This window comes from Anabrus simplex, chromosome 3, assembly GCF_040414725.1.
Source record: "Anabrus simplex isolate iqAnaSimp1 chromosome 3, ASM4041472v1, whole genome shotgun sequence".
NCBI lineage: Eukaryota > Metazoa > Arthropoda > Insecta > Orthoptera > Tettigoniidae > Anabrus > Anabrus simplex.
The window spans coordinates 84,781,218-84,795,607 of NC_090267.1; the positions used below are offsets into that span (position 1 = coordinate 84,781,218).

The following is a 14,390-nucleotide window of genomic DNA, read 5'->3' on the forward strand; positions in this document are numbered from 1 at the left end:
CTTGATTCACACGAATGGCAAACACAAAGAAATAAACCAATATGGCTGAAACATGGTGTGCATTCATTCAAGAGATGCTACTAACTAAACATGACCTTGATACGCGCCGGTGGTGCCATCTCTCGGACTTTGCACAGACTTTTCAAACCACCTTCGTACCGTGGGATTTCTCTTGTGCTGGTAACATACAAGATATTTTCCAAGACGTTTCTAACATGGGCAGAAAGTCAACTGGACAGTCAACTAGGAGAATATCAGGGAGGCTTTAGGAAGAGCCGATCCTGTGCTGAACAGATCCTCAACCTTAAAACTGTACTTGCATACTCCAAATTGAAAAACCGCAAGGTGTTTGTCACCTTTGTTGATTTCCGGAAGGCCTACGACTCCATTGATAGACAAACACGTAATAACATTATCCAGGAACTGGGATTAGACAACAAAACCTGCAGACCCATTCTAGAAACCTTGACTAACACCCATTCCAAGGTTACATTTAGAGGCGTGGTTTTGGAAAGCTTCGAGATAAACGGGTGAGACAAGGGGATTGACTTTCCCCACTTCTCTTCAACCGTGTCCTTGAAAAGGTTGTGAGAGAATGGTGCAAAGAACTGACCAACTTGGGTACCCAGAGTGGGATATACCTGGGTCATAAGAAGGAAGGGCTAGTTGTAGATTGCCTGGCTTTGCTGACGACATGCCACTGATTGCCAATTCGCTGGATACAGCAACAATACAGATCAATTGTCTCAGGAGACAGGCAGCCAAAGTGGGTCTTCAAGTGTCTTTGGAGGAAACAGAGTTCTTCACCAACATCAAAGAAGCTAGCAGAGAGATACTACTAGAACAGGAAAAAATCAAGAGGACTGACAAATTTAAGTATCTCGGCAAATGGATTGAACCAAACTTATCAAAAAGAACATCATTATCCATGAGAGTCAACAAGTTGGAACTGGCCTATCGACTGACAAAGAACACTTATAACTTATAACTACATGTCATTCATATGACCAGAAGCTCTGTATGCCATGGAGTGTCTTTCATTGAACCAGAGAGGTCTGATGGAGAAACTGGAAGTCAGAGAGAAGAGAATTCTCAGGAAGATCTTAGGTCTGGTAAAGGAAGATGAAGAATTCCGTAGACGGTACAATACCGAGCTCTATGAACACATAGAGAGGTTCTCTGATTGTGCTAGGAAAAGGAGAGTAGCCTTCTATGGCCATATAGTAAGACTGCCTTCTAAAAAACTGACCAGTCGCCTGTTCATCTTCTGGAAGAACAAGAAGATTCGTACCATTTGACTGACAGACACTGAGAAGGACATTAAAGAACTGGGAATATCCGATCTTTAAGATAGACGGTCTGTACGACGTACCCTGAAGGAAGTCCATGGATTTCAGGAAATACCCTTGAAGAATGGTACCCCCTGGACAGATGAAAGAAAGGATTTACACCGGCAGAAAATGCGCCAATATTGGGCAAAGTTCAAAGCCCAACAGTTGAACAAACGTGGTCCAAAGTAGGCCCATTCGACCAAGAAGAAGAACAGGACATGTTTCATCTGTCTAGAATTAACATAAAATTAATATACTTAAAGTTACAGAACGTGAATAAAATTCACACTCATATGATATATATGGTATTCATGAATTAAAATAAGTGCATGTTGCGTCGTCATCAGATGAAGAAGTTGCTTGATGTAATGTGATGAAGTCAAAACAGTTCCACGTAAAATAACTATGTAATTAAAAGTTTCTTTTGTCCTTAAACGTTTCATGCAAAAATAATGTCAGTTGATTCAGTAAAATTGTTGTTCAACTTAGTATAAAATCTTCTAAAATGTTATGAATTCAGAAAATGTAGATCACATTGATTTAATGTCAATCAGACCATTGAACAGAAATCAAATGCCATCCCGTCATGTTGTGCAATATGAAATAACAGCTCTAGGTTTATGCCATATCATGCCTGTATGCTGGCTAAGTTGACACTGATCTACATTTCATGTAACTGTTGTTGGGAATGATTGTCTACTAAGTCCCCTTCATTTTCCCCTGTAGAGTCGAATTATCCTGGTGATATAGATGTTGATTCTCATAGAGAACCTGAGACATTTGTCCCGAATGAGTAAATTTATAATATCGATATAGTTGGTCCGTTATTGGACATAAATTTTCCAGCTAACTCATTCCTGGTTGCCAGCGTTTCGCCTCATTGTGCTAGGTTGGGCTCATCAGTTGGTAAATATAACGCCTACCAAGACGCATGGCTAGTGCATACTGTGGAGGCTATTACTGCTGCTAAAATGTTTTCATTCCTCCCCTTTAGGGGAGGTGGGCCTCTTAGATGGTGATGCCATCTCTCAGGCCGGCAGATTTGTTACGATGAAGGAGTTGCTAGGAGAAGGTGAGGGGGTTTGCGGCCGTGGCCTATACTAGAAACTGTCCAGCATTCGCCTTAGTGCAGGAGAATGGAAAACCATTCTCAGGACAGTTGACGGTACGGACCAGCCCCGCTCCATCTTCGGAATACAGAGGCGTAGAGCCACGATAGAGCCGTGGCCACCCCTCCTCTGCCCGGTTGGCTGGTTGGAGAGCAGAGCTGTTTGACCATGGACCAGCGATGGCCACTTGCAAGCCGAAACTCACTCTGCATCCACTGACCCCGAGGCCACTGCGTACGCTACTTGGAGCCACCGGCAGTGCCAATTCACTATGAGAGACTGTCTCATTTTCAAAAATTGATGCCTGCCTGGCCATCAGATGATATAGATGTTGATTCCCATAGGGAACCTGAAATATTTGTTCCGAATGAACAAATTTATAATACCAATATAGGTTGTCCGTTATTGGACATTAAAATTAATTGTGCTATTTACCAACTGATGAGCCCAACTTAACACACTGGGGCGAAACTCTGGCAACCAGGTATGAGTTAGCTGGAAAATTTATAATGTCCAATAACGGACCAACTATATTTGAATTATTCTGGGGTGAGAATAGTGGTCAGATTTGAGTCTTATAGAATGTACAGTCACATCCACTGCCTCAATGTATATATTTCTTACATCTTTGTCATCATCCTCTTCCAGTTCATGTAATACCTCCTCAAAGATGAGGCCACTGGAAAGGGAAACAAAACTATCAATTTACTGTGCTTGACCTTCTGAACACACTGTACTCTAGTCCTTAAAATATGTCATAAAAAATTTATAGAGGTCTTACTCATACATTTATGAAATCTAAATTTTGTAATAATCCACTTCTTAGTAAAAATAAGGAAATAAGAGGACACCATGAAATGCTACTGTAAAGGGTGTACAGTGCCGCATAATGCTATTTACCTTAGACGAGCAGCCATATTTGCTTCATATAAAGAATGTGCCAATTCAGAGCAGTGTTGATTAAACGTGGCACACAATACGGGCACACTAACTGTACTGAATGAGTCTTAAAAGGTCCATCATTCATTCGATGTGCAGTGTAGCCATAATTATGATTACCTTTTTGATAATTAAGATAAAATCATTAATAGTATGTGCTGGTACAATATGGTGCTGCAAGTCCTTCGGTAATGAATGACATGCAGTACTATGTCCTCTTTTACACTGATGGGTTCAGTCATAGTTACAAATCTTCAGTTTATTATTACAGAGGGATGTCTGGATACTTTTGACTAGATTGTTCTGAATGATTGAATATGCTCAGATTTGCATTATTAGATACTGATTGAACTTCTCTTCATATTTTCTTCTAGTCTGGGGTATTTTCATGCATAATTATGAAAATAATTAGTTATTCTTGTTGATATATTGGTTAACTGTTTATCCAATCTTTGTTATTTACAGAGCTGATACTCATCAACCATGTGAGGTACTCGGAAAATACCTGCGTCATGCTCCCTGGAATATTCCTTGGTCTGATGCTGAGTCTTAGTGTGATATGTGGACTGTGCGGTGCTAAGACTTCAGGTGAGTTAAGCTTCAAGTTCACATTTTTATTTTAGGCATTTAAAATAATGAAAATCATATGACTTCAGCTACTGTGTGCAGACATTTTGATTTTTATAGGCTGTCTATGCCTCAATTTTTATGTTCAGTTTCACTCTATCATATGGCAGAGAAAACTGGATCTCTGTTGGGTAATTTATGACTTTAGGTTCGATTAATTTTGTTAGGTAAACACCAAATGTGTTAGCAGAGATCTTTTACATACCAGCATCGTATGATGTGGTGTGTTGAATGGTCTTCTTCCTGCCCCTCAAAAATCTTATCTCTGTCAGATTTGAACATGCAATCTTGGAGTCAGGAGGCCAAAACTCTACCACTGATCGTTGAGGGAGCTATGTTAGGCGTCAACTAATTTCAGCTGATACTGGTCCAAATAAATCATATACAAAGTTTATTCCACCTACTCAATACTGTACTGTAATTGCAATGTTTATAAATACATTACAATATATTATCAAGGTACTAGTTTCGACCCTATATGGGTCATCATCAGCCTAACTAAGATACACACATGGATTTGCTGAGAAGTCCTGAGACAGAATTACATTGTGGAAATAAGATTTAAAAGATTGAACTGTGTATGTGATGCGATAATGTTCATATAAAATGGTGGATTGATGAACTGTTATAGGTAAAATAATGTTATACAGCAAGAATTCATTATATTATAAGAATGTTGCATGGTTTTATCTAAATTTAATTTCTGTATCAGAAATAGTGGACCTCAAGCAAGACAGATACCCTCTGCGCCAATGTTCAACTTTCAATTCTCCACCTGAAGATTCACTCGGAATTCTAGTACTCAGTAGAAGCATCTGGACTTTGCATTCAACCGGCATATTATGTTTTTAAAGTGCAATTTTAGAGTATTCACTAACAGGGACATATTTTAATCATTATTGTAATAATTGTATGATAACTATTCTTACAGTCTAATTGTAATTGACGTAAAACCTAAAAATTTTTATTTGTCATTGGTAAGTAAAACATTATTTTACCTACAACAGTTCATCAATCCACCATTTTATATGTACATTATTGCATCTCATACACAGTTCATTCTTTTAAATCTTATTTCCACAATGTAATTCTGTCTTAGGACTTCTCGGCAAATCCATGTGTGTATCTTAGTTAGGCTGATGATGACCCATATAGGGTCGAAACTTGTATCTTGACAGTATATTGTAATGTATTTATAAACATTGCAATTACAGTACAGTATTGAGTAGGTGGAATAAACTTTGTATATTATACGTAATCTTAATTCAATACGGAACCAATAATGAAGTTTATAACCTTGAATGGTCCAAATATGGAAAGACATTTTAGGAAGATGAATTTGTTTATTTCAAACACATGTGCATAGGTCAAAGTTATTTCCTTGACTTTATAGGGAAGTGAAACATGCAGAATGATTAGTGTAAAAAGAAATACTGTAGACATAAAAGCCTTTAAATTGAAGTATCAATCACTACTGATCTGCATTTAGGGCAGTCGCCCAGGTGGCAGATTCCCTATCTGTTGTTTTCTTAGCCCTCTCCTAAATGATCGCAAAGAAATTGGAAAATTATTGAACCTTTCCCTTGGTAAGTTATTCCAATCCCTAACTCCCCTTCCTATAAAAGAATATTTGCCCCAATTTGTCCTCTTGAATTCCAACTTTATCTTCATATTGTGATCTTTCCTACTTTTAAAGACACCGCTCAAACTTATTCGTCTACTGATGTCCTCCTACACCATCTCTCCACTGACAGCTCGGAACATACCACTTACATGTTATACATACTTTGTATTTACATACCACTTAATCGAGCAGCTCGTCTCCTTTCTCCCAAGTCTTCCCAGCCCAAATTGTGCAACATTTTTGTAACACTACTCTCTTGTCGGAAATCACCCAGAACAAATCGAGCTGCTTTTCTTTGGATTTTTTCCAGTTCTTGAATCAAGTAATCCTGGTGAGGGTCCCATACACTGGAACCATACTCTAGTTGGGGTCTTACCAGAGACTTATATGCCCTCTCCTTTACATCCTTACTGCAACCCCTAAATACCCTCATAACCATGTGCAGAGATCTGTTCCCTTTATTAACAATGATATTTATGTGATTACCCCAATGAAGGTCTTTTCTTATATTAACACCTAGGTACTTACAATGATCCCCAAAAGGAACTTTCACCCCATCAACGCAGTAATTAAAACCGAGAGGACTTTTCCTATTTGTGAAACTCGCAACCAGACCTTTAACCTCGTTTATCATCATACCATTGCCCACCATACATCTCACAACACTATCGAGGTCACCCTGCAGCCGCTCACAATCTTTAAACTTATTTATTACTCTGTACAGAATAACATCATCTGCAAACAGCCTTATCTCTGATTCCACTTCTTTACACATATCATTGATATATATAAGAAAACATAAAGGTCCAATAATACTGCCTTGAGGAATTCCCCTCTTAATTATTACAGCGTCAGATAAAACTTCGCCTACTCGAATTCTCTGAGTTCTATTTTCTAGAAAAATAGCCACCCATTCAGTCACTCTTTTTTCTAGTCCAATAGCACTCATTTTTGCCAGTAGTCTTCCATGATCTACCCTATCACATGCCTTTGATAGGTCAATTGCAATACAGTCCATTTGGCCTCCTGAATCCAGGATATCTGCTATATCTTTGAAATCAAGAGTAGTAACAGTATAACCCCGATTTTGTGTGACCTCGATTTAACGTAAACCCACATTTAACAGGAGACATTTCCAGTCCTGAAATATATTCCATAAGAGCAATGCAATGTTATATCCGATTTAACGTAATTCAAAATAGGGCAAAACCCACATTTAGTGTTAAGGAAATGGTGTTCTCAAATATTTATTTCTATTTGTTTTGGTTATGGGACATTAAGAACCTATGAAAAAGACATCATAAGTTTGCTAAGGATGATTCAAGGCAGAAGAGGAATTTAGAGCGCGGGCACTTAGGGCTGAAGTGAGATATCAAACTCAGATGCACATCCGACCATGGCCGCTGTAGCAGAAGAGAATCCCCATCTTTATGACAATGTTATTATAACCTTAGAAAATTCCTATATTAATCTGTGTAATATCCGTCAATTACAGTGAGAACCCTTTTACTGATTCATCCGTTATTACGGGCAAATTCGGGCATGTTAGTTTTTATCTGTTATAAATATTCAAACACTCTACCAAATACAGTATATGACTATACTCCACCATTTATATTGAATGCAATCGATCATCTTCCGCATCGATTCCTCGCTACGTGCGAGCGAGTCGATCTTGAGCGAGCCTGAGGTCTCCTCACAACTCTGACTTGTGTAAACAAACATCAGGATGATATGTTTTTACAATAAGTGCAATGCCAGCAGATGTTGACTCCTTAGAAATAAAGGCAGAAGTAAACGATTGCTTAATTTTAATACTGAAATGAAAATGAAATAAAATAAGAATGTGATACTTCTCCTTCTCAAGATACAGCGGTGTGCATAACTAATTTTAGAGATTAGGTTGTGCCTTTTCGCGTCTTGTCAAATTTCAGAAAGGCTGTTCTCGTGTAAATTTATAGTGAAAATGTTATTATTCTACAGGGAGCTTTAAATATGTTTTCATAATACGTGCACGGTAAACCTAGGTTAGGTGATGCCGTTTCAAGTAAGAAAATGGAAATGTTAGGCTCTGGAGTGATGCTATTGCAGTTTTTAAGAATGAAACTGAATATGTGTGTTCAGACTGTTGGGATTAGAAAATGCATGCTAATGAGTAAGCTGCTGTTTGGAAAACATCCGCAAAAATGTTTAAACAAACTGATTGCTGTTTTCATACTGATTTGAATGTGTTTTTGTGCAAGTTTGGTATGTTTCCGGACTTTTATGGAAAATCATGTATAACGTTAAGAACAGCCTTAAACCAAACCAATTTTGCATTCACCGACAAAAATCTGTTAAAATGAAGCACAAACCGTAACTAATATTCTTTAAATCACTATAACAGTGATTTATTGTTGAACAAACTGTAACTACAGTACGGTGTGGGGTAGGGAACTCCTTGTTTTATTGCTGTCACTGTGTAAATAATGTATGATAGTACAATTTATGTTAATACAGGCAAAGATTTCTGGATAAGGTGTGCTTTCTACTGAAACCTCAATTTAAGGTAAACCCCCATTTAAGGTTAAAAATTCAGGTCCTTGTAAAAATGTTAAATAGCGGTTCTACTGTATGGGTATATTGGATGAGGAAATTAAGGAGTATTGGATCTAATTACAATAAAGTTTGTGCCTTAGGTGTACTGCTATGGATGTTTGTTTTAGACTTTCATAGATACTTATCAAGTAGCACAAAATTTGATCTCCTTACATATTTTGTTGGCATAGTTTACTGTTCATTCTTAAACTTTCTGATATATTATACACAGCTTCTAACCTTTATTCTTGTGAAACTCTTCATCGATAAGCCTACTTGGTGACAAAGCTGAGCATTTTTTCACAATTGAAGAAAACTTTCATTATATCTATGGTTTAAAGTTGATGACTTCAACAAACATGAATACTAAAGAGAATACAAAGTTGCTGAGGCCTACAGAGAGGAATGGATAGCAGTCAGAGCAAAGTTCGAGAGTGTGATGGAATGTTAATTGAGATATACATTCATGAATGTCAGAATGTCAGTAATGTGATTAAATCTGCATGGAAAATTGTAAATTAATCAACAAAGGGAGATGAACTTCACAACAACATTCCAAAAAAGGAGGAGAAAAAAAAAAAAGAAGAAAAAAAGAAGGTCTTTCAAAATGAATGGTTCTGCAGTTGGCCACCCTCAAGAAGTGTGCACTACCTTCAACACATTCTTTGGGAATGTCATTAATTGAAATAATACAGGGAATTGCCGCCATAAGATTAACAATCGACCTAGCTTAGATAAATCAGTTTACTTATTCCCTGTAACTACCCAAGAATCAAGCCTAGGAAATTCTCCTTCAACTGGGTGGGATAGAATCTCTTCAAAATTGTCTGGCTCCGTGGCTAAATGGTTAGCGTGCTGGCCTTTGGTCATGGGGATCCTGGGTTCGATTCCCGGCAGGGGCTAGGTGTATGTGTCGTCTTCATCATCATCATTTCATCCTCATCACGATGCGCAGGTCGCCTGCGGGTGTCAAATCAAATGACCTGCACCTGGCGAGCCGAACATGTCCTCAGACACTCCCGGCACTAAAGCCTACGCCATTCATTCATTCATTCATTCTTCAAAATTATTGAAACAGTGCAAGAATGAGCTTATTATCTCAATAATTTACCTTGTAAACCAAGCACTAATGAATGAAATGAAATCTTCCCAAAATGTTATAAAACTAATATCATTAAACTGTTCATAAGAAAAGAGCAGCCGAGGTTATAAACAACTACAGGCCAATAACTATAATTTCTGCTTTATGTAAAATCATCATCATCATCATCATCACCACCATCAGTGTCCCACTCTAGTCGCCCGGGTGTGCTTAACAAACCTCCTCCACTCCCTTCTGTGTTTCCACATTTCATGCTCCATTACTTCCGCCACATCCTATCCAGCTTCTCTAATGTCCTTCCAAATCTGATACATCCACCTTCTTCCAACTGGTATCTTTCCCTTAACTTATGTAAACTCCTTGAGAAAATTATTTTAAATCATCATCTTGCATTTCTTGGGAAAGATTCTCTTAGAAATTTTTGCCATGGATTCAGGAAAGATTTGTCAGCTGTTACTGCTCTGGCAACTTTTACTCATAATGTTTTAATTGTGATCATTATAATTTTAGTTACTTCAGTATTTTTAAACTTCTCTAAAGCCTTTGATAGTGTAGTCCATGGCGTATTGCTAAAGTGGAATACTATGGTGTCTGTGGTGTCGCTTTACATCTGCTGTCTTACTTATAACAGTGTAAGTGTTGAAGTAAACTATGAAATTGATTACGAGGTAAAGAAAGTTTGAAATCACAAACAGTAATATTCCACAGGGTACTATTTTGGGACTTTTCTGTATCTCCTATATGTTAATTAAATGCCAGAACTTTGTAAACTCCACCATAGTATAGTATCCTACGCAGATTATCGTCAGTCAGGTCTAGTATCTCCTGAGTTATCCATTGGTTCTTAGTCGATCTTTCTTTTCTTCCTAACATTTCTTCAGCAGCCTTACTGATCTCATTCTTCACAACTGTCCATTCTTCCTCTACTGTGTTTCCTCCAGTCTTTTCTTTTAGTCCTTGTCTTAATGTTCCTTGAAACAATCCCTCACATGCTGTTTTTTTTTTCTTTTCAACTTGTTACTTCCTTTCTTCACTTTCTTCAATTTCAGATGGCATTTCATTACCAACAGGTTCTGGTGAGAGTCCACATCTGCTCCTGGGAAAGTCTTGCAGTCCAACACCTGGTTTCTGAATCTCTGCCTAATCATAATGAATTCTATTTGATACCTTCTTTATATAGATTATTTCCAAAATGATAATGAGAACAAAAATATTGAAATAATTTTAGAATGGTACTCCTGCAACTCACTAGCAGGTCAACTACTGTGACACACTTTACATTGTATTACAGTTTTGAAGACTTCTGCAGTTTATTCATATATTTCTTTCTTCTCTTGATAGATTACTGTTGGCTGGTCGTAACCTGTTTTGAACGGGTGAACTGTTACAGTAGTTGTTATATCTGTTATTGTCATTATTGAAAGTGGTTATGTAACTGGTGGACTGTTACGTGGTCCCATTCATTTTCATTATTATTGAAAGTGATAGTTTAACTATAGATATATGTCCCAGGTATGGTGTTAACCTGTGTCCAAAGACTAAGTGATCACCGGTATAAGTGATCCATCTGCACCAATTGTCAGTTTTCAATAGCCTCTTTGGAGGGTGGATGAGCAGTGGAGTTCCAGGGTACCCACATGTCATTGGGGTGAGAAATCACTCCAAAGGGCAGATGAAACTTCCCAGTGGTCAACAGCATGGGATGCAGGAAGCATGGGGAAAGTACTATATTTAAGACCTACATGTTTTTTATAAACAATTAAACAAAATAGATCCACACATAAAATTCACAATGGAAGCAGAAAATAATCATACTATAAATTACCTAGACATATCTATAACCAGGCACGAAAGTCACCTAACATACAAAATATATTAAAAAACCTACACATACATCTAATACAATATAAATAGATTCTATCCACCCTAACGCACACAAAAAAACAGCATATCATAGCATGATATACAGAGCGTTCAACATACCACTAGCACAAGAAGAACAAAACAAAGAACTAAATCTGATCCACGAAATAGCCATACAAAATGGATACAAGAAAGAAATTATCAACAAAATTAATTAAAACTGACCAGAGCCAACAAATCCAAGAAAGATTACATACTCTTCACTTTTATTCTCTTCTTCGTTTTGCCTCATGACTGAGGTGTCGTGACTATCATAATATTCAGCCCTCTAGCCGATGAACCATACTCCGCCATTCTCCCCTACCTAAAGCTTTCAATGTGGTTGCTCTGAGAGAACACTGTAGGGGGCCGTTCACCATGTCAATCCATCGCGTTGGTACTTGTCCTCGTTGTCTGGTTCCCTGGACTTTGCCCTCAACAATCAGCTTTTGAAGACTACCATCTCGGTGCATTATATGTCCAAAGTAGCGTACAATCCGCTGAGAGACCTTACACGATAGACGAACTTTTATCTGAAGTTGGTTCAGGATTGATGTGTTCGTGCGATGAGCTGTCCAAGGAATCCTTAACATTTTCCTCCAGCACCACATTTCACTTTTATTAACACCCATATATATCCCATAACTAACATTTTTAAAAGACGAAACCTAAAAATAGCCTACAGAACCACACATAACAACACCAACATTTTACAAAATAACAAATCTATCAATAACAGCAATAAATACAATCATTCAGGAGTGTATCGTATGAAGTGTGACTCTTGTGAAACCAGTTATATCGGACACACTGGAAGAAACTTTCAAATCCGCTATAATGAGCACATTAATGCCATAAAACATAATCACTTTTCATCCTTAGGTCAACATATTGAAGATTCCTATCCTTATATTAGTGAGCAATATTCTTTGTTGATAGTGTGCCTAGCACAGAAAGACATTGCTTTCATGCCATTATTCTACTCGAGAACCTGTGTTGGATAGTTAATTAACAACTTGATGAGGACTGCTGAAGTGTCATCGATTATCTTCTTCTGTTGAACAATATTCTATGTTGATGGTGTGCTTCTGTTGTTAGAGTGTTCAGATGTTGGTTTACTAGTTGAAAGGGGCTGTCAATCTGTGGTATAAGTTACTAATGTTAAGCTGTCCAATGTATACAAGCTTGGAAAGGAAGGAGAAATCCATAATTAATTAGGTTGAAAAAGTGAAAGAAAAAGAAAGGAGGATTTACACTTAAATTTTGAGTCTGTGGTTTTAACGCTTACCTTCAATATTGTTGGACTGTTGTCTTGTTGTGTGAGAGGTTTTTGAAATACTGGCAATCACCAACATTTCGCTCCTCATATTGTAAGTGTGTCGTCTTGGTGGGGGAGTGGACCTGAGAAGGCGGGACTAAGGGCTTGCGGCTGGCGCATGGAGAGGAGTTGTGTACATTTGGAGAGGAGGAGGGGCACGATATGTTTATCGGCTCAGTGGGAGTGCTTATTGATATAGTCTTACAAACTCCGAAAATTTTTTAGTCTTGAAGATTAAACTTATTAAACAAAATTATTATTTGATCATATAGAGGGCTTTTATTGTCTATTGGATCAATTAGGTTTTTGTTTATGTTGTGTTTCTGGTTCAAGAAAATGTACAAATTCTCGAACTCGGTCATGAGTCTGCCTTTATCAATTCTTTTTAAAATTTGGAGTTCTTGGTTTCCCCTCGTAAGGAAGAGTTTATCCCAGTCTGTGAGTGATATTTTTTTCTTTAATTTTGACCTATGCGGAATCTTTATATAATGGTGTTTGCGTTTAGGGCTGGTGTTATATTTTTTGAGCGTTGTATCCACAATTATTTTTGGTTTCTTGTTAAGGAACTTTATCTTCAGCTTTGCTTGGCACAATGACCTTATTTTCAATCTGCTTCAAATTAGCTCTGCATGCAGCTAATTTATTTTTGGTTCTAATTCAATTCCTACCAAGTTTTATAACTAGTCTTCTCAAAATTTTATAAGGATAAACTCCACTCTCTCGATGTACATGGCAATCTGAAATCAAGTCCTTTATTTTTTATATTATCGTCACTGTTAAGTATTTTAGATGTAGAAGGCAAATTGATTTCATTACGTTCTAGGCTATTGCTGTTAACGTTGTCATTGCCAACATGTTCTTCAAATAACTGTCGTTCCAATGGGGGTTTTCAAATCTTTAGGGACTTGCTTAAATAGGTCGGCAAGTTAGCAATATTTGTATGGGACAGCTCCTGGCTTTAAGACCTTAATCTTAGAATTTCAACGTTAACAATAAACGAGTCTACCTTTATAATGAGATCGTTCAAAAAGTGACACTTGCAAATCCTAGACATGCGTAAGCAGCATGTCCCTTTTTTGGCATTGCTACAGTCAACATAGAGGAATGCTCCTCGTTTTCAGGCGGTGAGAGTAAATGTTTATCTGACCTGTAACCAGATCGACTTTCTGGCACGAAGCATGACTGCATTTTCACACTTGCTATATTCCCAAATATCTATATAATAATAAAAGGAAGTGTGTGTATGTCTGTCTGTATATGTGTGCTCAGTGCCCAGCAAAATCTGTGGCATGCAGAGATCTGAAATTTTGAACATAGGTAGATGGAAGGGGGTCCGAATGCACCTCGAAGCCGGATTTTTCTTTTTCGCTTTCATTGGTGAATTATGTACGAAAAACCGTCGGAAAAAGTGTGTTGGCATATGATAATACAAGGTGCTGTCACTGAGATTAAATGTATAGATTCACTGTCACTAGGTGACATACATACGATAAGTAATACATGTTAAGGAACCATTTTAAGTCCGTGGTGTAGGAAGCTATTTTCGGTCTCAGACACAAAGAGCCACATTCAGTCCGTAATATCCGGAAGTGTTTGTTTGTGTGTATGTGTGCTTTGCCCAGCCAAATCTACAGTACGCAGAGATCTGAAATTTTTAATATAGGCGTATTGTTCAATGAATATTTGTACAAGTAAATATCTGTTTTCATTAATTATTTATATTATCAATCAATACTGATCTGCATTTAGGTCAGTCGCCCAGGTGGCAGGTTCCCTATCTGTTGTTTTCCTAGCCTTTTCCTAAATGATTTCAAAGAAATTGGATATTTATTGAACATCTCCCTTGGTAAGTTATTCGAAT

General features: G+C 37.6%; 1 protein-coding gene across 1 annotated transcript in view; it reads left to right on the forward strand.

The window, feature by feature from the left end:
- LOC136866665 (transforming growth factor beta receptor type 3) overlaps positions 1 to 14,390 on the forward strand; it is a 310,806-nt gene that overhangs the window by 34,660 nt on the left and 261,756 nt on the right. The window contains exon 3 of the mRNA XM_068227001.1: positions 3,845 to 3,967. Coding sequence (XP_068083102.1) covers positions 3,892 to 3,967 — 76 coding nt within the window. The 5' untranslated portion in view covers positions 3,845 to 3,891. The remainder of the gene's footprint in view (positions 1 to 3,844; positions 3,968 to 14,390) is intronic.